This window comes from Musca autumnalis, unplaced genomic scaffold (genome assembly GCF_047663935.1).
Source record: "Musca autumnalis isolate F117 unplaced genomic scaffold, ASM4766393v1 scaffold_1, whole genome shotgun sequence".
In the NCBI taxonomy this organism is placed as follows: Eukaryota; Metazoa; Arthropoda; class Insecta; order Diptera; family Muscidae; genus Musca; species Musca autumnalis.
In genome coordinates, this window is record NW_027411644.1 from 279,361,277 (window position 1) to 279,386,736 (window position 25,460).

Sequence of the window (25,460 nt, forward strand, 5' to 3'; positions counted from 1 at the left end):
TTTGTATATGTTTAAATATTTGTATGTATATATTTTAAATGTATGTTTTAACAATAATATGGCAATGCATTTCTGGTCTGAGAGAGAGAAGGAGGTAGACGATCCTTAATACAAACTTAAGTTTTATTTTTAAATAATTTTCTATAGAGATTTCCAGCTAAACGTAGGACGGGGCCAAAACGATTTTGTGCACTGTTTCGATTCGGCGCCAATGAAGCGGCATACATTGGCCTCTGATGCCTTGTCAACCATTCATAAATATCAGCTTCAAATTTATCCAAAAACGATTCGGTCATTTTTATTTGTTTTCCAATATCCTGGGAGTTGGATTCTATGAGCGGGGCATTATACTCCACTTTGTTGGATAGCAATTTCAGTTCTTTGGAAATCAGTTCATGGAATGAACGGAACTGTAAGGGAATAGAGAAGAAAAACACGTATAAAATAAATCGCTTAAAGGAGAAAGTGTACTTACCTGTTGACTGTGTGTGGTTGGTACATATTCCGCCATAATATTGAATATTTCCGTAAAGTAAGGCTGTTGCATAAGGCTTCTATAATTATTGGCAATATATTGGCGTAAAATCGATCTCGATTTGACATTGGTCCTAGACAGGCGTTTCACATTTAAAGCCGAATCATTTGGATTGACAATAAACTCTGTGGCATTTGGTCCAATAATCATATCCAAATATAGGCGAATATGAACGGGATTTTGAGTGCAACGCAAGGCAATGATGATATCGTCAAAGAACATCGTGTCGTGATTGGTGTTGACAAGTACCCCAACAACATCATGGAATTCATCATCCGTCAAATATTTCAGACCATAACAAAGAACATCACCCGTCACAACATAAAAATCTTCCTTGGAGGTGACAAATTCAATTTGTTGGAAGATGTAATCGAAGGCCAATTGTCGGGCATAATCCAAGCATTCGGTGAGATCAACTTGACAGGCCATTTTGAGAATATTTTGTCGTGAGGTATGTTCCGAGCCAGCTTCTTCACTTATGGCCTGACGTGCCTCATGTATGGAGGGGAAATATTTCAAATAAATGGGTCTCACCAAATGCCTTACAAACTGTTTGTAGTGTTCATGGGGAGCAGTGTTATCCAAGTGGCGCCCAAACAACTCCACAGAGGTTTGGACAAAATTCCACACCAGTAACTCCTCCTCATGGTTGAGATAACTTAACAACTCAAATATCACATTGACATTCTCCACTTCGTTGTGATCCAGCAGGGGTTGTAGGCAATAAAAAATATCAGCACGATTAAATTCGTGAATATCCAAGTGATTCTCCTGCAATGCCATGGCAATGCGTCGCAAATTCTCATCATCATAGAGGACATGATAGAAGCCGGTTTGTTGCTTATTAACAATCAGCCAATCCGAGGTGCCCAAAATAATACCCAACTCGGAAACATTTAAAACTTGTCGCTCCACCGGCGGCATGAAATAATCTGCTGCTGTATTGTGAAAATCATGATCCGAACTGGAGGCAAAATTCAATGGGATCCAAAGATTTTCAGCATATGACGCCCGTTGCTGTTGCACCAGTGTTACGGTGTTATTTTCATAGTTCCTGATCACTTTTATAATGGGAACTTGTTTACTATGGGTCCATGATAACATTATCTCGGGTACTAACGGTATCCACTGGGTCAAATTGGTCTTCTCTTCACTTTGTTCCAATGCCTTTTGCAGACATCCAAATAAATCCATTTCATTGGCCACCGAATATTGACTTGACATGGAGGGTAAAAACTTTTTCAGATTAATTGTTATTGACCATCATCATCTCTAAGAGATTTTCTGAGAATGGACTTACTATTTCTTCAAATACTGTTGTATGCCGCGCATAAAGGTTTTCTCTCCGAAGGCATGGTGGAACATTTTTATTACACAGGCGGCTAGAAGAAGAAAACAAGTGGAAAATTGAGGTTTCAGTATAATCTTTTTTATAGAGGGAAGAAATAATAAGGGCCTCCTATGGACACAAGACTTTCTGAGAGTCTTCAAGACAAAGGAGCCTTTAAGAGTCTTCTATAAACAGAAGACCTCTAGGGGTCTTTTATGGTTAGAAGACCTTTTAATGGTTCTCTATAGGCAGAATCCTTTTTAAGGGTCTTTAATTGTCAAATGAGAGCCTGCACAGTCTTCAGTGCAGGTCGCTTATGAATATAAGATCTGCCAAGCGTATTCTGTAGTGATCAACCCATAAAGGGTCTTCTACAGACACAATACTTCTTAAGCTCTCCCAATACCTATAAGGGTCTTCTGTGGTCAAAAGGACCCTGCAGGGTTCTTCTATGGAGAGAATAACTTTTAAGGATCTTCTATAGTCAGAAGACCTTCTAAGGGTCTTCCATGGACATAACACCTTTTAAGGGTCATCTATGGACAGAACACCTTTTAAGGGTCTTCTATCGTCTTTTAAGGATCTTTTATGGGCAGAAAACGTTTCAAAGGTCTTCCATGGAGAGAAGACTATTAAAGGGTCTTTTATGAGCAGAATACCTATGGACCTTTTATAAACAGAATATCTCTTAGAGGCCTTCTATGGACAGAATACCTTGTAAAGGTCTTCCATGGACAGAAGAACTTTTAAGGATATTTTATTGCCAGAAAACGTTTCAAATGTCTTTCATGGGGAGAAAGCTCTCCCATAGGCAGAAGAATTTTAAGAGTCTTATATAGTCAAATACCTCTATGAGGGTAGTCTATGTTCGAAGGACCTTTTTATAATCACATTACATAGTATAAATTGCTTTGTAATGGCAATCCTACAACAACAAGTGTAGATCAAAGAAAATGCATTTTCCGAAAATAACTATTTTTAACCCAGCAAAAATTTAGATGCTTTAGTCATTATGTAACCCATTACAAAGTAATGTAAAAAAGCTATTTTCTACACTACCAGTAACCACATGCAAGCATTAAACAACCCTTAATGTTCGTACGTGTGGCACAGTGTGTTCGGCTACAAATCAAAAGTTCGCATGAACAAATCCAGCAGAGAGCAAAATAAATTAAAAATATGAAGTGTGTTGAAATTGAAAACAAGTTCCACCTCAACTGTTATAAAAATCTACCATATGTTGTTTAGCTTATTTTTCAATTTCTAGTGGCCATAGAATAACTAGTTATTCTAGTGGTTACAGAATAACAAGTTATTCAGTGTGACATGCCTTTGTTAAAATAATGGGTTAGTAGGGGGTTTCGTAAGTAGTTACTACTAATAAAAAGTAGTATAAAAAACAGTTATTTGGTAATGATTTTTTTTGCATGGAACCTAAACTTTTTTCTGAAATTCGATTTGGACTTTAAAATTTGTATATGTTTAAATATTTGTATGTATATATTTTAAATGTATGTTTTAACAATAATATGGCAATGCATTTCTGGTCTGAGAGAGAGAAGGAGGTAGACGATCCTTAATACAAACTTAAGTTTTATTTTTAAATAATTTTCTATAGAGATTTCCAGCTAAACGTAGGACGGGGCCAAAACGATTTGTGCACTGTTTCGATTCGGCGCCAATGAAGCGGCATACATTGGCCTCTGATGCCTTGTCAACCATTCATAAATATCAGCTTCAAATTTATCCAAAAACGATTCGGTCATTTTATTTGTTTTCCAATATCCTGGGAGTTGGATTCTATGAGCGGGGCATTATACTCCACTTTGTTGGATAGCAATTTTCAGTTCTTTGGAAATCAGTTCATGGAATGAACGGAACTGTAAGGGAATAGAGAAGAAAAACACGTATAAAATAAATCGCTTAAAGGAGAAAGTGTACTTACCTGTTGACTGTGTGTGATTGGTACATATTCCGCCATAATATTGAATATTTCCGTAAAGTAAGGCTGTTGCATAAGGCTTCTATAATTATTGGCAATATATTGGCGTAAAATCGATCTCGATTTGACATTGGTCCTAGACAGGCGTTTCACATTTAAAGCCGAATCATTTGGATTGACAATAAACTCTGTGGCATTTGGTCCAATAATCATATCCAAATATAGGCGAATATGAACGGGATTTTGAGTGCAACGCAAGGCAATGATGATATCGTCAAAGAACATCGTGTCGTGATTGGTGTTGACAAGTACCCCAACAACATCATGGAATTCATCATCCGTCAAATATTTCAGACCATAACAAAGAACATCACCCGTCACAACATAAAAATCTTCCTTGGAGGTGACAAATTCAATTTGTTGGAAGATGTAATCGAAGGCCAATTGTCGGGCATAATCCAAGCATTCGGTGAGATCAACTTGACAGGCCATTTTGAGAATATTTTGTCGTGAGGTATGTTCCGAGCCAGCTTCTTCACTTATGGCCTGACGTGCCTCATGTATGGAGGGGAAATATTTCAAATAAATGGGTCTCACCAAATGCCTTACAAACTGTTTGTAGTGTTCATGGGGAGCAGTGTTATCCAAGTGGCGCCCAAACAACTCCACAGAGGTTTGGACAAAATTCCACACCAGTAACTCCTCCTCATGGTTGAGATAACTTAACAACTCAAATATCACATTGACATTCTCCACTTCGTTGTGATCCAGCAGGGGTTGTAGGCAATAAAAAATATCAGCACGATTAAATTCGTGAATATCCAAGTGATTCTCCTGCAATGCCATGGCAATGCGTCGCAAATTCTCATCATCATAGAGGACATGATAGAAGCCGGTTTGTTGCTTATTAACAATCAGCCAATCCGAGGTGCCCAAAATAATACCCAACTCGGAAACATTTAAAACTTGTCGCTCCACCGGCGGCATGAAATAATCTGCTGCTGTATTGTGAAAATCATGATCCGAACTGGAGGCAAAATTCAATGGGATCCAAAGATTTTCAGCATATGACGCCCGTTGCTGTTGCACCAGTGTTACGGTGTTATTTTCATAGTTCCTGATCACTTTTATAATGGGAACTTGTTTACTATGGGTCCATGATAACATTATCTCGGGTACTAACGGTATCCACTGGGTCAAATTGGTCTTCTCTTCACTTTGTTCCAATGCCTTTAGCAGACATCCAAATAAATCCATTTCATTGGCCACCGAATATTGACTTGACATGGAGGGTAAAAACTTTTTCAGATTAATTGTTATTGACCATCATCATCTCTAAGAGATTTTCTGAGAATGGACTTACTATTTCTTCAAATACTGTTGTATGCCGCGCATAAAGGTTTTCTCTCCGAAGGCATGGTGGAACATTTTTATTACACAGGCGGCTAGAAGAAGAAAACAAGTGGAAAATTGAGGTTTCAGTATAATCTTTTTTATAGAGGGAAGAAATAATAAGGGCCTCCTATGGACACAAGACTTTCTGAGAGTCTTCAAGACAAAGGAGCCTTTAAGAGTCTTCTATAAACAGAAGACCTCTAGGGGTCTTTTATGGTTAGAAGACCTTTTAATGGTTCTCTATAGGCAGAATCCTTTTTAAGGGTCTTTAATTGTCAAATGAGAGCCTGCACAGTCTTCAGTGCAGGTCGCTTATGAATATAAGATCTGCCAAGCGTATTCTGTAGTGATCAACCCATAAAGGGTCTTCTACAGACACAATACTTCTTAAGCTCTCCCAATACCTATAAGGGTCTTCTGTGGTCAAAAGGACCCTGCAGGGTTCTTCTATGGAGAGAATAACTTTTAAGGATCTTCTATAGTCAGAAGACCTTCTAAGGGTCTTCCATGGACATAACACCTTTTAAGGGTCATCTATGGACAGAACACCTTTTAAGGGTCTTCTATCGTCAGAAGTCCTTTTGAGGGTCTTCTATGGAAAGAAGACCTTTTAATGTTCTTCTATGGACAGAAGACTGTTTAAAGGCCTTCTTTGGGCAGAAAAACTTTTAAGGGTCTTCTATGGGGAAAAGACCACTTTAGGGGTTCTATGGACAAAGGACTTTTTAAGAGTATGCTATGGGCAAAATATCCTTTGAGCGTCTGCTATGAACAGAAGACCTCCAATGGTCTTCTGTGAACAAAAGATCCTTTAAAGGTCTTCTATGGATCCTTTAAAAATTTTCTATGGATCCTTCATGTGTCTATTGTAGTAAAAGGACCCTTCAGGGGTCTTTTATGGAGAGAAGAAGTTTCAAGGATCTTCTATTGTCAGAAGACCTTTCAAGGGTATTTTGTGGACAAAAGACCATTTAAGGACCCTCTATGGATTAAAGACTATTTAAGGACCCTCTATGAATTGAAGACCTTTCAAGGGTATTCTATGGAGAGAAGATCTTTTAGGGGTCTTCTGCGGACAGAGGACCTCTTAAGGGTCTTCTATGGACAGAACACCTTTTAAGGCTCTTCTATGGGAAGAAGACCTTTTAAGGATATTCTATGGACAGAAGATCTTCTAAGGGTCTTCTTTGGACAGAAGATCTTTTAAGGGTCTTCAATGGGGAGATGACCTTTTAAAGGTCTTCTGTGGGAAAAGGACTTGGTCTCCTATGGACGGAATACCGTATAAGGGTCTTCTATGGACAGAAAACCTCCTAAGGGTCTTCTGTGGTAAGAAGACTTTTTAAGGGTCTTCTGTAGACAGAAGATCTTCTGGGGACAGAAGATCATATAAGGGTCTTTTATAGACAGAAGATATTATAAGGGTCTTCTATAGACAGAATACCGTTTTAGGGTCTTCTATGGACAGAAGACCTTATAAGGACCTCCTGTGGACAGAAGACCTTATTAGGGTATTTTACAGAGAGAAGACCGTTTAAGGGTCTTCTCTCTAGGATAGAATGCCGTATAAGGGTCTTCTATGGACAGAAAACCTCCTAAGGTTCTTCTGTGGTAAGAAGACTTTTTAAGGGTCTTCTGTAGACAGAAGAGGGGTCTCCTTTTAATGGTCTCCTATGGACAGAATACCTATAAGGGTCTTCTATGGATAGAAGACCTCATAAGGGTCTTCCGTGGACAGAAGACCCGTGAGGAACTTCTGTGAACAAAAAGACCTCATACGGGTCTTTTGTGCACAGAAGACCTTATAAGGGTCTTCTATAGACAGAAGTCCGTTTTAGGGTCTTCTATGGACAGAAGACCTTATAAGGATCTCCTGTGGACAGAAGATCTTATTAGGGTATTCTATAGACAGAAGACCGTTTAAGGGTCTTCAGTGGACAGAATACCGTATAAGGGTCTTCTATGGACAGAAGACCTCGTAAGGGTCTTCTGCGGACAGAAGAAATTATAAGTGCCTTCTATGGATAGAGGACCTCATAAGGGTCTCCTATGGACGGAATTCCGTATAAGGGTCTTCTATGGACAGAAAACCTCGTAAGGGTCTTCTGTGGACAGAATGGTATGGGCAAAAAACCTATGTATAAGAGTCTTCTTTTAGGGGTCTTCTGCGGACAGAAGACCTCTTAAGGGTCTTCTATGGACAGAACACCTTTTAAGGCTCTTCTATGGGAAGAAGACCTTTTAAGGATATTCTATGGACAGAAGATCTTCTAAGGGTCTTCTTTGGACAGAAGATTTTTTAAGGGTCTTCAATGGGGAGATGACCTTTTAAAGGTCTTCTATGGGCAAAGGACTTGTTAAGGGTATTTCATGGACAAAATAGACAGAAGATCTTTTAAGGGTCTTCTATGGCCAGAAGAACTTCTGTGGACAGAAGACCTTATAAGGGTCTTCTATGGGTAGAATACCTTATAAGGGTCTTCTATGGATAGTAGACCTCATAAGCGTCTCCTGTGGACCGAAGTCCTTATTAGGGTATTCTACAAACAGAAGACTTCTTTGGACAGAACACCGTATAAGAGTCTTCTGTGGACAGAATACTGTATAAGGGTCTTCTATGGACAGAAGACCTCATAAGGGTCTTCTATGGGCAGAATACCTTATAAGGGTCTTCTATAGATAGTAGACCTCATAAGGGTCTTCAATGGACAGAAGACCTTATAAGGGTCTTCTGTGGACAGAATACCGCGTAAGGGTCTTCTGTGGACAGAAGAAATTATAAGTGTCTTCTATGGATAGAGGACTTCATAAGGGTCTCCTATGGACGGAATGCCGTATAAGGGTCTTCTATGGACAGAAAACCTCCTAAGGTTCTTCTGTGGTAAGAAGACTTTTTAAGGGTCTTCTGTAGACAGAAGACGGGTCTCCTTTTAATGGTCTCCTATGGACAGAATACCTATAAGGGTCTTCTATGGAGAGAAGACCTCATAAGGGTCTTCCGTGGACAGAAGACCCGTGAGGGTCTTCTGTGAACAAAAAGACCTCATACGAGTCTTTTGTGGACAGAAGACCTTATAAGGGTCTTCTATAGACAGAAGTCCGTTTTAGGGTCTTCTATGGACAGAAGACCTTATAAGGATCTCCTGTGGACAGAAGACCGTTTAAGGGTCTTCTGTGGACAGAATACCGTATAAGGGTCTTCTATGGACAGAAGACCTCGTAAGGGTCTTCTGCGGACAGAAGAAATTATAAGTGCCTTCTATGGATAGAGGACCTCACAAGGGTCTCCTATGGACGGAATTCCGTATAAGGGTCTTCTATGGACAGAAAACCTCGTAAGGGTCTTCTGTGGACAGAAGCCTCTTTAAGGGTCTTCTGTTGACTGAAGAGGGGTCTCCTTTTAATGGTCTCCTAGGGATAGAATACGTATAAGGGTCTTCAATGGATAGAAGACCTCGTCAGGACAGAATACCGTTTAAGGGTCTTCTGTGGACAGAATACCTTTTAAGGCTCGTCTATGGGCAAAAAACCTATGTATAAGAGTCTTCTATGGACAGAAGACCTCGTAAGGGTCTGCTATGGTCAGAAGATTTAAAGCTCTTCTGAGGACAGATGAGCATTTAAGGGTCTTTATGGTCGAGGGACAGAAGATCTTAAGGGTTTTCAGTGTACAGAAGACCATTATCGGATCTTCTATGGACAGAATACCGTTTAAGGGACATCTATGGACAGAAGACCTCTTAAGGGTCATAGGGAAGGCCTTTGATGGTCTTCTATAGGCAGGGAAACATTTAAGGGTCTTCTATGGAAAGAAGACCTTTTCAGGGGTTTCCTTCTATAGTCAACGCACTATTTAAGGGTCTTCTATAGTCAAAGCACCCTTTAATGGTCTTCTGTGGACAGAAGGTCTTTACAGGGTCTCCTATGGATAGTAGACTTTTTAATGGTCTTCTTTGGTCCAAAGAACCTTTAATTTTCTTATTTAGTCAAAGGACTTTTGAGGGGTCTGCTATTATGTCCATAGCAGATCCTTTAATAGTCCTTTGACTAAAGAAGGGAATTAAAGGGTATACTGACCATAGACACTCGCACAGTCTTTAGGGCACAGAATGCCTCTTCAGATCTTCTATGGATAGAAAACCTGTGGAGGTTGTCCAATAGTCAAAAGACCCTTTATGGTCTTTTGGTCTTCTATAGTCAAAGCGCCTTGAAAGCGTCTGCTATAAATATAATACCCTTTAAGGGTCTTCTGTGGACAGTAGGCCTCTACAGTTATAAGAATTTTCAAGGATCTTCAATAGTCTTCTGTAGACAAATCACCCTATAAAAGTCTTCTATAGACACTTTGTAATGGCCTTCTAAAGTGAAAACCCCTTAATAGGTCTTCTATAAACAAAATAAATTGTATGGATCTTCTATCGATATCTGATTTTTTAAAACTTTAACAGGTCTTTAAAATATCCTCTGTCTACAAAACAATTTGAAAACGTCTTTTTAAGACCCCTCCGAAAGAAGGCCTTCGAAAACCTTATTTACTGCCCTAGAATATTTTTTGTACTTACCTTTCTGATATCCAATTAAGTCAAAAATACCAGCAATATCTTTTTCCTCTTCCACATAATGGGTCATGGCACGCCAACGTGTACTATATTTATGATAGCTATAGGCCCGATAGGCAGTGTCCATTATGAAATATTCCAATGGTTTAAATTCGGGATGAAGCTAAAGAAAAACAAAAGTCATCTTAAATAACATCGTTTCACATTTTCCCCCCTGACAAATACTTACCATATCAATAATGACGTGTGAAAGGTACGTTGCAAATCCTTCATTCAACCATGCATAAGACCACCATTCAGGTGAGACAAGATTACCAAACCATTGGTGGACAATTTCATGCACAATAGTTATGGTATCTCGAAAACGTTGCCGTAAATCATCCTCGGAATAGAGTAGGCAATCTTCACGATATGTTATAAGGCCCCAATTTTCCATTGCTGCTCCATAGTTTTTATTCAACGCCACATGATCCAATTTATCCAAGGCATAATCGACACCCAGATATTCTTCAATGGCAGCCACTGTTCGGATGGCAAATTCCAATTGGTGTTCTCCTTTGTTCGCCGACATAGTGGGTGTAAAGACACGTTGTGTAACATGGCCTTGTCTCTTTGAAATATAACCGAAATTTGACACGACAAATGCAACCAGGTAAGTTGAGATTGGTGGTGTTGTATGGAAAATGGTTGTTGACAAGTCACTATCACTGTTAAGTGGGAAAAGAGAGTAGGACATTTGTTAGACGCTCTTTGTGAGGAGAAGAATAGAGATCTTACTTGTGATGTATTACTTCTTTCATTGGCATATTTGAAATGGCCGAATATATTTTTCCGTGCGTAATCTGTATTGTAAAGTTGGCCTTAAATGCAGGTTCATCATAGCAGGGTATTGCCAGTCTTGCACTTGTCGGTTCGAATTGTGTGGCAGCTTGATATCTGTAATTTAAAAAATAAATCAATATTTAAATGATATCTGCTTAAAGTGGTTTAGAGTTGTGTTGGGGTTTTAAAGATTTTCTTATTATATATAACTTATCGAATTTTTTTATTATAAATTTTGATACCATTAAAGCTCAGGAGGTAGTGTGATCATGGCTTTCCCGATGGTTTTAATTCAAAGTTTTCGTAAGCAAATTGAGTAGCAGCACCACATTTAAATACCTCGATATGCATAAGGGCTGTCTCCAGATGAAAACAACAAAAAACCAAATTGATAATTTTGTTATTGAAAGAAAAACCTTTTCCGCAGAAAAAAGTGAGAAATGGTAAAGCGGGAATGTGAAAAAATCGAGATGTCCCTAAAGTCTACCAAAGAGTGAAAAATCAATCTGGCTTCTGGCGTAAGAGTAAATTATTGATGGCTTTGGTACAGGTACATCCTCCTTTACCGACGAGCAACGTAATCTGGTTACAGATACATATAGTGTGCTAATTGTTCCAAACTGTTGGTATTCAATGCTAGTGAAGACGACGATGATAAAACAGAATAAATCTTAGACGATGGCAAATACAACAGTAAACCGGCTGAAGAATAATAAGTCAGCAGGAGCTGTTCAAAATCGGAGGAGATACGCTGATAAGGTGTATGCATCAGCAAGTTAGCACTATCCACAAGATAGAGATAAGACTATGTGTTCTAACTAAAACGGCTATGTCTGTTCTCTATTGCTTATAAGATAGTGTCAGGGATATTATATGAACGACTAAAGCCTATGGTCAACGGAATCCTGGCAAATCCTGGAAAAGATTCAACAGATGCAGATCGACACAAGCTATATCTTACAAAGGTATTAAAAGCCATGTCATTCGGCTCCAACCGAAGACAAGGACGAACAGACCAAAGATATATTCTACGAGCGCCTAGAAGAAACATATGACCGTTGTCCTGTCCATGACATTAAAATTATTCTAGGCGATTTTAATGCCAAAATTGAAAAGGAGAAAAGGAAAGGAACAAAAAAGGAGACTTCGCAACGTCAAAAAACATGGTACTTAGCAGTACCAGATTTAGGCATCTCGATATTCATAAGGCCACCTGACTGTCTCCAGATCAAAGAAAAATAAATCAAATTGATCACGTTGTGATAGATGGAAGACATTCATAGAGCGTGTTAGATGTGTGATCGTTCCTACGAGCAAACATAGACTCGGACCACTACCTTGTTGCAGCAAAGGTACGTTCTCGTCTAAACGTTGCAAATAAAACACGAACAGACGCAACACGGAAGTTGGACATCGTTAAGCTGCAAATACAACAGATATCCACAGCATATTCCACTCAACTAGCCCAGTTGCTTAATGAAATCACTCCTCGTCCCGATAAAATATCAGCACAATGGCAAAATATTGCCCACTCCATGCAAACAGCCGCAAAGTCCATACTTGGATACCAAAGACATCCACCGAGGAATCTATGGTATTATCAGGAGTGTCGTGCTGCTACCGAAGAGAAAAATGCGGCATATAGGGCTACTCTACAATCAGTAGCAACTCGTAGCGCACGAGAGAGGTATAAGGAGAAAAGGAGAGAGGAGAAACGGAAAGGCGGGAGTGTGAAAAAATCGAGATGTACAGGAGCCAGAATGAAGTCCGAAAGTTCTACCAAAGAGTAAAACATCAAACTGATGGCTTTGGTACGGGCACATCCTCCTGTAGAGGCCAGCAAGGTAATTTGGTAACTGATACATAAAGTGTGCTCGGGATATGGAAAGAAAATTGTTCCAAACTGTTGGTATCCAATACTAACGAAGACAACGAAGATACCACAGATCCAATCCCAGAAGATGGTGTTGAATGTATACCGCCAAGATGAGGTAAAGACAGCAATAAACCGGCTGAAGAATAATAAGGCAGCAGGAGCCGATGGCCTAGCAGCGGAGCTGTTCAAATCCGGAGGCGATTTGCTGATAAGGTGTATGCAACAGCTAGTTTGCACCATCTGGGAGGAAGAACGCGTACCCGACGATTGAAACCTGAGTATCCTGTGTCCCGTCCACAAGAAGGAAGATAAGATTGCGTGCTCCAATTACAGGGGCATAAGTCTGCTCACTATCGCATATAAGATGGTTATCTGGGATATTTTGTGAGCAACTACAGCCTCCCTTGTCCCTTATGGGATGTTTGTGGAACAATTATAACTACAGCCTATGGTCAATGAAACAATTGGATTCTATCAGTGGGGATTTAGACCGGACAAATCCACCATTGACCAGATATTTACCTTGAGACAAGTCGTGGAAAAGACCCAATAAATGCAGATCGACACCTATCACCTTTTTGTCGATTATAAGGCAGCCTTCGACAGCCCGCTAAGCCCAAAGGTATTCTAAGCCATTTCTGGATTTGGTATCCCATCAAAGCTCATTCGGCTTGACTTTAACTGATATTAGGTCCTCAGTTAAAATAGGAAAGAACCTCTCCGAACAATTCAGTACCAAAAGAAGTTTCAGACAAGAAGACAGCCTTTCGTGTGACCTGTTCATCATGCTGGAAAAGGTTATACCAGATGCAAATGTCAAAAGAAATGGCACAATATACAGCAACAGCCACATGTTATGCTTATGCTGATGACATTGATATCATGGGACGATCAGTAAAGGAAGTAATTGATACTTTAAGAAGGTCGAACATCAACATCAGTTGTGAAATAAAGAGAAGAATTGTATTGGCCAACATATGCTACTTTGGCTTAAGTAAGCGGTTTAAAAACAAGACCACATCTCGTCGAACAAAAAGAACGCTTTACAAAACATTGATACTACCTGTGCTAATGTAAGGTTCCTAAGCCTGGGTACTTGCGCAAGCTGATAAGGCAGTGTTTGGTGTTTTTGAGAAAAAAAATTCTTCGAAAGATCTACGGACCGATCTGCGTTGCCGGTGAATATCGACGTCGTATGAATCACGACATCAATATAGTTAAACTTATGGAGATGCAGCGATTGCGTTGGCTAGGCCATATGAAAAGAATGAGCGATGATAATGGAGAGAACAAGTGGAAAAAGATATAGAAATACGCGGTATTCCAAAAAGCGAAGTAACAAACAGAGAGAATTGGAGATATTTTCTTAGTTCGGCTTATGGAACAAATGTTCTGTAATGGGCCAGCTAAGTAAGTAAGTATTCCGTCACAAATTCAATCAAAATCGGACGTCACACATAAATAGCGTGTTTGGTACATCAATGAAATGCTACATCCAATTCTTTCAATATATTTTGGAAAATTTATGTACAGACATAATTCCGTCACACACTCCTAATGTCATGCAAATCGGATAAATAATAATGCATGTTTGGTGCATCATGGGAGCTACATACATATATCCAAAGCAATAACAATAAATACACGGACAGACGGACATGCATAAATCAACTTAGAATGAGATGCTATGTACCAGCGACAAATCACTAGGATACAAGCAGACTTTCCACCTAAAATTTGTCGGTATAGGACCACGCCTTCACTTACTCCCCATAGAACGGTATCTCCCGACTTTCAGCATTTTGAAGGTTCTGGCCTCAATATCCCACCGAAAAGGCCGAAATTTGGTATTTAGTCTTTCCACCTGCAATTTGTCAGCATAGGTTCACGTGTTCACACGGTGCTCTTGAACCAAATTTAAATGGAAGGTGCTTACAGCGGGGAAGTTTTTGCGGATGCTGAAACTACAATGTTCATAGATGAGAAAAATCAAAAACAAGTAAGAAAAAGTATCAGTCAGCTGAGCTGACAAAAAAAAACCAAACACAATAATTATGCCGTATATAAAATATATTGATTTTGTAACACGAGTTTGCTTTAAAATCTGCATGTATCGTAATGTGGGGCTATACCAAATCATTGACATATGTATACCAAATATGTTTAGTAACCAAACTTCTTCATAAAGGAATTGAAATATTTAATTACGTTAAACTAAGGTTGGAATACATTTTTGAAAAAGTTTTACAGTTGTCTTGCACAATATCCATTTTTGTATGCTTACTTCTCTTCTCAGGAAGTATTGACTTACACCGGAAAAAGATTGTACCGTTGTAAATGAGGCCGCTAGAACAACCTACTGAAACCAGAATCAAACCGATGTAGCCCATATTTCAACCAGGTACATAACTTGATGAAATAATTTTATGTGCAAAGTTTACACTAATCAGAAACTCCCTGCAAGAATTATTTTGCAGATTTGCCATTTTGGTTGGTGCAGTCAGGGTTTCTTAGAAATGTTAGGCCAATATCTCAGGAAGTATGGACTTGCGCAAAAAAAAAATTTACCGCCGTAAAGGGAGCCGCAAGGACAACTTACTGAAACAAATTTCTAAACGATTTGAGAGTAGCTCTTAGACTTCACTTTATCCGAATTTTGTGTGGGAGGCTTGCGAAGGAGTGGACCACTATAGTCCATATTCGAACCCGATCTATCTGGAAGGAATAATACGATGTGCAAAGTTTGGACCAAATCGATTGTTCCCTTTGAGAGTTATCGTTCACACCATTTTACAGACAAATTTTGAAATGTTGTGGGGGAGGTATCCGAAGGAACTTGAACTAAGTTTGGACAAAATATTACAATACCCAAAATTTGGTTCGAATCGGTTGATCCGTTCGAGAATTATCGTGCGCACCAGCCAGCCAGCCAGACTGACAGACAGACAGACGGACGGGTATGGCTAAATCGACTCAAAATTGTCTGAAACGAATTTCGTCCTAACATACTTGGGGTCTAAAACCGTTATTTCGATGAGGCACATTTTTGGTCGTATCAAAGTGTATATACCCTTTCTAGCCTAAAGGCTGAGGGTATAAAAAAAGTCGCCGGAGCTCTTTTTAAATACATCGCAATTCAAGTTGACATTTTTAAGGGGATTTTAGGTTTTCACGATTTTCTTGGAAACCACAAGTAATATCGAAATGGGACTAAAGAAATTTTGTAGCTATGAAAATTCTCTACAATATTGACTTTTTTGATATCTTCGTAGTTTTTACCGTTATTGAGGTATAGAAGTTCAAATTAGGACAATGGTTTAACTGTATCGCCTCCTTATAAAACAATGTCATGACTGCAATTTCCCAACTCAAACTTACATATCTCAAAAATGGTACAACCTAGGAAAAATTACGAAAGCCAATCTTGTAGAGAATTTCATAGCTACAACATATTCTTTAGTCCTATTTCGAAAGGATATGCAATTTTCAAACTAAATCCTGAAGACCTAAGAAAAAATCTAAAAATTGCATCTGATACAGTAGAATCGCGATAATTCGTAACTCGATAATTCGTGTAAACTGTCGGTCCCATGAAGCGGTTTCCTTTGTATTTTAATCTCGCTAATTCCAAATCGTCAATAATTCGTATTAAATTGCCGGTCCCTTGGATTACAAATTATCGAGGTTCTACTGTATCTCAAAAATGGTAAAACCTAGGAAAATATCAATCAGCCAATCTTGTACAGAATTTGCACAGCTATAACATTTTCTTTAGTTCCATTTCGATAGGACTTGCTGTTTCCAAGCAAAACCTTTTTTGGATTTTTCTCATCTATAAACATTGCCGTTTCAGAATCCGCAAAAACTTCCCTGACGTAAGCGGTTTTCATTTAAACTTAGTTAAGGTGCACTGTTCATAACATTGTAATTAATGGAGGCTACAGTCAATCCATTGTCCTTACTAGAACATTTTTATATTTCAATTTTTTGGATTTTTCTCATCTATAAACATTGCCGTTTCAGAATCCGCAAAAACTTCCCTGACGTAAGCGGTTTTCATTTAAACTTAGTTAAGGTGCACTGTTCATAACATTGTAATTAATGGAGGCTACAGTCAATCCATTGTCCTTACTAGAACATTTTTATATTTCAATAACTGTAAAAAGTACGAAGATATCATAAAAGTTAATCATATAGAGAATTTTCATAGCGCTTAAAAATGTCAACTTGAATAGCGATTTATGTATGTATTTAAAAAGCGCTCCGGCGATTTTTGTTTTGTTTTTTGATTTTTCTCATCTATGAACATTGTAGTTTCCGAATCCGCAAAAACTTCCCAGGTGTAAGCACCAACCATTTAAATTTGGTTCAAGAGCTTCGTGTTCATATAGCCCCATGGAACGGTACCTCCCGATTTTCGGTATTTTGAAGGTTTTAGCCTCATTATCACACCGAAACGATTGGAATTTGGTACTAAGTCTTTGTTGGGATATACAACTTTCCACCTGAAATTTGTGGGTATTGGTCCACGCCTTCATTTAGCCGCCATAGAACGGTACCACCGACGTAGCCAGGGGGCCGGGCCCCCCGGGCCCCCCCCGAAATGGTTTTCGTTTCCATAGGATATTAGCATATGTTACACATTTTTTTAATTTTTGAGTAAAATTTTAAAAGGTTTTAGATTTTTAAAGAAATATGTAAAGTATTTGGGTAAACTAGATTGGTTTACTTATTAAAAGTATGAAATAATGAAGAAGTTAGGTTTTTTGAGCAATTTTCTGCATAGTTGTTGGTAAGTTTTAAGGTGTTGTTTAAGCGTTTAATAGTAATTTTAGGCTGATTCTAAGTGTTGTTGAGTTCAGAACAAGATGTTTACTGGCTTGTAAACAATATCTAGAAAAACATTCTTGTGGTTCCTATTCTTTATTATGTTTCAAATTTGCAAAACAAGAACTATACCAACCGTTTTTTATGATAAAACTTCTGTTCCACCGCAGTCTCGTTCGTTGAGATTATTAGAAACTGGTCTCTTGTTACAAATTAGTAAATGTCTATTGTACAAAAAAGGATTTTTCTGTCGTACTTTTATGTTTTGTTCTACCTTTCGAGTGTTTTTAATAACAAGATTAACGAGATTGAGGTCAATATTTATATTTTATTTATTGCATATTATTTCCAATATTTCGAAATTACATTGAATTTCAACTTCAGGGATTTTTTCTATCGATTACACTGTGCAACATTTTTAATGTGATCTTGTGCAAACAATTCGAACTGATGATTTTTTGAAAGTACAGACCCAAACGACAAAAAACCTTAGTTGGGTTTTGCTGTGCGAGATCCAGCTCGGATTTTATGGCCCCATCTATACATGGTTAAATATTGAGTTTTTAAAGAAATTCGGCGCTATATCTCTGAAACCAATGCGAATCTTCTTCTGACCTCTGAACCAAATTTGTTGATAAGGACAAGAAAAAAATATTTGGAGAAATAATGAACTCGAAAAACTGCATTTAATGCCTAAAATTTAAAAATATATGCAAAAATTCCAAAATTTTTATACATTTCGCACCGTATCTCCACAACCGTTAATTTTTTCTGAATATTTTCTTTTGAAAAATATTCCCTGGAATGTAGTACACAACTCTTCAGAACATGCCATTGTTGTAAAATGCCTCTATGCTGTTGTTTTCAGTACATTTTTCAACGACGATTTAATAAAAATGTCAATAATGTAGTGAAATCCGAAATGCGAGAATAAACTGTTAGTGTGAACTGTGTTTGAAATACGTGTTGTAAAAGATATGATGCAAAATACCGCTGAAACAACATGAAACAAGCATTCCAGAGTTTCAGCATGTTCTAAAGAATTGTTGAGAACTTTATTTGGAAGATTTTTGCAAGAGGTTACTTGGTTCAACTCCCAATAGTTTAGCCCATACTGACCAGAATTTCAGCAGTTATGTAAAATTTTCTATATTTTATAGATGTTGATGCCGTAGATGGAGTTTTTCTTATGTGGGTTTTTCAGAAGATAAGTTCTGCTAGTACAGGGCTACAATATTGCTAAAGACAGCAAGGCCAAATTCCTATTCGTTTCTGAGATAAAGGCCTGATAAATGCAAAAACGTGTAGATTTAGCCCGGTTTAGATGAGGCCTTAAAATCCGAACTGGATCTGACAGGACAAACCCTACTAGGGTTTTTGTAGTCTAAATATGTGTTTTTAAAAAAAAAAAAATCATACTAGAAGTTGTTTGCATTTTCAGTGTTGCATAGTGTTACTCTTTGAATTGAATTATGGATGCACATTTGTAGATATGTTCCTTTTTCCTGTTTTGTCAAAGGACTTTGTGACGACAAACGAAATCAAAAATAATAAAAAAAGCTGATCGGAAACAGATTCTGTTCTTCGTCAAAATCTCAAAAAGAATCAGTCGGCTTAGCGGACTGAAATATACCCTGAGTCTGTGTGAACTGAAATATTCATCTATGGACAGATCGAATAGGGGCCACACAACCAAAATCCTTTAACCCAAAGCTATGTATTAGGAGATTTTCAGAATCGTGTACCCATTATCGGACGTATGAACTTGGCGACAAAATGGGGATTATATCATTGATCACAAGTGTTGTTGCGGTACCTGAAGAAATGGACCGGACCGACATAGGTCATTTTGGAAGTAGATATTATTTTGGAAGTCATTCCTTTTAAAAGAGTTTTGCTCCCACCAGTCATTTCAGTTCGTCACAGAATATTTTTCAGTTTTTTTTTTCAGGATATATGGACTTGCCCACGAAAAACACAATACCGTTCTAAACACAAGGAATACCTTCAGTAAACATTTCTAAGGATCCTCGAACAGACCTTAAACTGCATTTAACAACTATTTTGATGGTTTTTGAAGGATGTACCGCAGTATAAGGTTCGAAAGTTGTCGTGCGCACCAGTCACTACACATGACGGCCGTAGGTGTTCTTTACAGCTTTCGGGCCATTTTCTCTGAAAGTATGGACTTGCCTCTGAAAAACTTGTACTGTAGTAATAGTGGCCCCGAGAACACTTGTTGCAAAAAAGGAAAGCGTTTCCAGAGAGGTCTTTTTATTTATTAATTTATTTATATCATATTTTTACTTATAACTAAATTATTAGCAAAAAGGGAGTGAAGCCATGACTACTTAGGTCTTCAGCTTACACTTATCCACTTATTTATTGTCGAGAGAGGTCTTAAACTGCACATCTCTGAAATTTGTTTAAATACTCTGTGGAAGGTTACCGAAAGAATGGATTGATATGGTCCATCTTCGAAGTTGATCAAAATTTGGACAAAATAAAACGAAAGTCAAATTTTGGACCGATCTGTTCGAGAATCATCGTGTCCTCCACCAAGACGGATGAACATAGCTAAGTCGACTTCAAGTTTTCTGAAACAGATTTCTACCAAACACACTTTGGCCCTAAAACCATTATTTCGATGAGGTTTATTTTGACTAAAGGTTGAGATTATAAAAAATGTAGATTGGGAAACATTTTGTTAGTGGGTTTTTGCTGAAAGAATGTATGCATGTATTGATCTTGGGTTGGACGCCAGAATTTAATTTTAAAAGAATTCAAGACTGATTGCCAGAGTTTTCCTAGTTCCTGATCAATTTATGAGAAGATCCACGATCGAAAACCAGAATTTCTATAAGAGAAGTCCGACGATTGAACGCCAAAATAGTCTATTTACATGCACGATTGGGCAATAGAATTCGTCATTTACATACCGCGATTAGGTGCTAGAATTTTAAGATTGATAGACTCACTATTGCTTAGAATATTTTTTTATCAAGAAAACCACTATCTGCATTCAGAAATTCTTTGTGATAAGATCTACGATTGGACACCAAAATATCTTTAGGGAAATAACGATAGTTGGTTTCCTTATGAAAATAAAAACGATTGGACACCTGAACTTCCGAAATTGAAAAATTGACCATACTCTGAAGTGGAAAATTGAAGCCTGAAACAAGGGGAAATTGGCCAAGAAATCTTACTCCATTTTAATTAAATAATAGTAATAAAAATTATTTCATCAGTAAAATAAGCCTAAAATAAAGCTTAAATCATTGCTAAATAATAAATTTTCGCTAATATTAACTTTAAAAATTTTGGTCAGGTGGGCCCCCCCCGAAATGAAATCCTGGCTACGTCCCTGAACGGTACCTCTCGATTTTCAGTGTTTTGAAGGTTGTGGCCTCAATATCCCACCAAAAAGGCTGAAATTTGGTATTTAGTCTTCGTAGGGGGTATAAAACGTTCCACCTGAAATTTGTCGGTATAGGTCCACGTGTTCATATAGCCCCATAGAACTTTCCACCTGAAACTTGTCGGCATAGATCCACGTGTTCATGTCCCCCATAGATGGGTACCTCTCGATTTTCAGTATTTTGAAGGTTGTGGCCTCAATCCCCCACCGAAATGCCTAAAATTTGCTACTAAGTCTTCTTTGGGGGTACAAAACTTTCCACCTAAAGTTTGCCGGTATAGGTCCACGTGTTCATATAGCCCCCATAGAAGGGCACCTCCCGATTTTTGGTATTTTGAACGTTGTGTTCTCAATATCCCACTAATATGGCTGACATTTGGTATTTAGTCTTCATTGGGGGCATAAAACTTGTCACTTAAATTTGTTTGAACGATAGCTCCCGATTGTCGGTATTTTCAAGGTTGTGGTCTATATATCCCACCGAAATTCCTGAAGTTTGGTATTTAGTTTAGCCACATTTTTATACCCTACACCACTATGTGGGGAGGGTATTATAAGTTGGTTTTGGCCAAAAAGTTTGTAACGCATCGAAATAATGGTCGTAGACCCATACTTATATATATCAAAATTAATGTCTCGACGAGCTGAGTCGATCTGGCTATGTGTGTCCGTCCGTCAGTCCGTCCGTCCGTCCGTCTGTCCGTCTGTCCGTCTGTCCATCTAAACCTTGTAATCACGCTACAGATCGCAATTTTGATCGGATCGTCACGAAATTTTGGGTGTTGATGGGGGTCCCGGAGGGGAAGAAGCCTATTGATTTTGGTGATGGTCGGATAATATTTAGGGGTCGGAATGGGCAAAAAACTTATGTGGATAAAATGACAACGTTTTTTTCCAAAGCGAATATCTCAGCTTCTATATGGGGTATACCAAAAGCAAAACCTGACAATGAAAGTAGAAAATATCACCTTTCTAATGATGTAAAGTAGGTTCTTGTAGGTGATCAAGCAACGAAGATATCACAATAGTCGCAAATAAACCCCAAATGTTCATGTTTGCGATTTTAGTTATAATGACGAATATCACAGCTTTGGCTGGGGACTTTCCAAAAGCAAAGCCTGACTATGGAAGTAGAAGATTCCACCTTTACAATGATGAAAACTAGGTCGGCGTAGATGACCAAATAGCGGAGATATCACAATAGTCGGTAATTCATCCCATTTTTCAATTTTTTTGGAAATCACGCTACAGGCCGCAATTTTGATCGGATCGTCACGAAATTTTGGGGGTTATTGGGGGTTCTACAGGGGAAGAAGCCTATTGATGTTGGTGATGGTCGAATAATATTTAGGGGTCGGAATGGGCAAAAAACTTATTTGGATAAAAAGACAACGTTTTTTTCCAAAGCTAATATCTCAGCTTCTATAAGGGGTATACCAAAATCAAAACCTGACAATGAAAGTAGAAAATATCACCTTTCTAGCGATGTAAAGTAGGTTCTCGTGGGTGATCAAACAACGAAGATATCACAATAGTCGCAAATTAAACCCAAATTTTCATTTTTGCGATTTTAGTTATAATGACGAATATCACAGATTTGGTTGGATACTTTCCAAAGAAAAGCCTTACGATGAAAGTAGAAGATCCCATATTTACAATGATGCAAACTAGGTCGGCGTAGGTGACCAAATAACGGAGATATCGTAATATTCGATAATACATCCCATCTTTCCATTTTTTTGGAAATCACGCTACTGGGCGCAATTTTGATCGGATCGTCACGAAATTTCGAGGGTAAATGAGGGTCTCACAGAGGAAGAAGCCTATTGATTTTGATGATGGTCGGATAATATTTAGGGGTCGGAATGAGCAAAAACTTTATTTGGAGAAAAAGTCAACATTTTATTCCAAAGCAAATAACTCAGCGTCTATAAGGGGTCTACAAAAAGCAAAACCTGGCAATGAAAGTATAAAATATCACCTTTACAACAATGTAACGTAGGTTGTCGTAGGTGGTCTAACAACGAAGATATCGCAATAGTCGCTAATAAAACCCAACTTCTCATATTTGCGATTTTAATAATAATGACGGATATAACACCATTGGTTGGGGACCTTCTAAAAGCAAAGCCTGACAAAGAAAGTAGAAAATCCCATCTTTGAAATTATGCAAAGTAGGTTGGCGTAGGTAGTCAAATAATAGAGATATCGCAATAGTCGTTAATGCATCCCTTTTTTCCACTTTTTCTGCAATCACACTACAAGTCGGAATTTTGATCGGATCATCACGAAATTTTCTCACAGAGATAGAAGCCTATTGATGTTGGTGATGTCGACAGTAGTCAAATATAAAATTAAATATTAATTATTTTGGTTCAGTTCGCCTTAAGTCATTTGGTATAAAAGCCAGATAGGTGAAAACTTTCGTATCTCCATAAAAGAAATGTTTTCGAGTGAAAAGATTATTCACAGAAGTAGTGGTGTAGGGTATCACATAGTCGGCCCCGTACCGACTATAGCCTTTTCTCACTTGTTTCTTCTGAATTGGTTGTTAATTGTGTTCTCACTATACGTATTTGAAGGTTTTTTCGTCAAAATTTACAACCAAGGTTGTTGTGATTAAAATTGGTTGTTACCAGAGGATACAAAAACTCAATTCGGAAAAATGTCCATATTTTTGAAAGATCGTTAAAATATTCTGTTCCCATTTACTTCAATATAGTTCGTGGTGGAGGGTATAAAAAATTCGATCCGGTCGATTTTAACGCCGTTCTAACTTGTTTGTTTTTTTTACTTGCAAAAGTTCAAATTTTGTCCGTGGGGCTGGCTCCCCACCCGAAATGGTGTCTATATGAATTTCTGACTATGTCACAGCTGTGGGAAATATATCCTAAAAAATTATGGATCTATCTCGTTCCCTTTTTGTATGTTACATACAAATGCACAAAGATTTAATACCAATTTACCATAAGGTGGTGTAGTATATAAAAACATTCTGTTTACAGCGATATAATGTTTTTCGTCATTGGGGGCTCCGATAACTATCCAAAGGGGTTACATAGGGTAGATTTGGACAATCTAGGTCGTAGCTCAGTATCCTAGTTCAAAAAAGTAACGTCATACAAACTAATATGTGAAATTACGTATACGTAATCTCTTCGCACAAACGATCGGAGTGCATTGGACTAGATAGTGAACTAGGCCGTTGAATTGAACTAGATTGGCACAACTCTAAATAGGGCCAATGTCGATCCATTCTTTGACGTACCACCTCCACATGAGTTCAACACTTTTCAGCTCGTTGACTCTTTCTATAGCACTGCATTTTGTTTTGCTACAAGTGGAAGTTCTGCAGACTACATAATTTAAATTATTCTTCAATAGTAAAAATGTCGTTTCCCGGCAAAAGGTTGCGCACTGTTTTGTTTACAACTCACACAAACACAACCCTACTATCAACACACTGCGATAACAATATCTCAATACTATTATTTAATAAAACTTTCGTTTCAATATTATTGGCAAAAGATAATCGACAGCGAGACGCCAGAGTGCATAGTACTCATGACAACGCAGCAAGTTTACGTTTTTTTTCTTTTTGGTTTGTGTGGAGGGTTCTGATTGTTTTGTTTTTGTCTTTTTTTCGAACTTGCGATGACGAAACATTGATTTGAAGTGTTTATCTCCTTATCAGTGGTGGTGGTGGTCTGGCCCCTGCGAGTTTATTCATTTGTTTTCTTTGCATCCGTCGTTCATTTTGTCAATAAAAAACATTTCCACCGAATTTGACATTTGTTTTGATGAACGGTTTCCCCTCTGACTCACAATCTTTTCTCCCGAAAAAAATATGATTTACTTACATGACCTTATTTCCGGCATCACGATAGGCCAACCAATAAAGACCCAAATGATCTTCGTTCATTGTGCCATCGTAAAGAATTTCCAGGCGATATCTCTTTCCAACTTCGAATATTTGATAATATTCCTCGCCATGAATGATGAGAAAGTGACGACGATTATCCACGCTGTAGGTTAGATCGCGTAGCATATCACCGCTGTCCATTTCAGTGGCAGTGATAATAAAATTGCTTAGATTTTTGGCATGCAGAACAATTTCATCGGTCGTCTCTCGTATCTCAATGTCAATGGTAACATTCCCCTTGAAGTAGAGACCTCCCGCATGGATATTGGTGACAATATGGAGATTGTATTCCAGGGGGAAAGATGAATTGGGCAAACGTAGTGGTCTTTCCTTTAGTGATGCTGCTGGAGGAGGTAGTGTTGATGTTGAGGGGACTGTTGTCATCTCGTCCGTTTCCGTTACCACCACGTTAATATCGTCAGCTGTGCCTTGACCCAAGACCAATAGGGTTTTTGGCGCCAACATTAGCAAAATAGGCAACAGAAGAAATATCCATTTTTTATTTAGAAATTTTGTATATGGTCTTGCCATTATCAAATTAAACGTCCGCGTCCCCGTTTGACGCGACCTACAAACGAACCGTTCAATACTACAAATAAAATTCAACTGAATATAATATTCCGAAAAAATCGACGAGCCAAGGCTCTCATTGAATTTGTTGTGTTGATAAGTGATCAGGAAAATACATTGACAAATGAAATGTGGAACCAACGCGCTTTATTGATAAGATAACAATGCGTATTGGGGGAGAGAATCAATGGTATAGCAGTTTGTATAAGAGTTAAATTTAATAATGAAATGTGCATCAATGTTTCCACGCTTTTGTTATGA

The 25,460-nt window shown here is 38.2% G+C and overlaps 1 protein-coding gene across 1 annotated transcript; it reads right to left on the bottom strand.

Annotated features, from left to right (window-relative positions):
- LOC141391974 (aminopeptidase N) lies at positions 1–25,229 on the bottom strand. Its single transcript, XM_073964784.1, has 10 exons — positions 24,568–25,229; positions 10,539–10,697; positions 9,991–10,468; positions 9,765–9,924; positions 5,171–5,252; positions 3,811–5,086; positions 3,691–3,745; positions 1,836–1,960; positions 476–1,771; positions 1–410 (listed from the first exon to the last, which is right to left on the bottom strand). Exons 1-10 carry the CDS (start codon positions 25,158–25,160, stop codon positions 117–119), a joined length of 4,518 nt encoding a protein of 1,505 aa, XP_073820885.1. The 5' UTR covers positions 25,161–25,229; the 3' UTR covers positions 1–116.
- Positions 25,230–25,460: the final 231 nt, after the last annotated feature.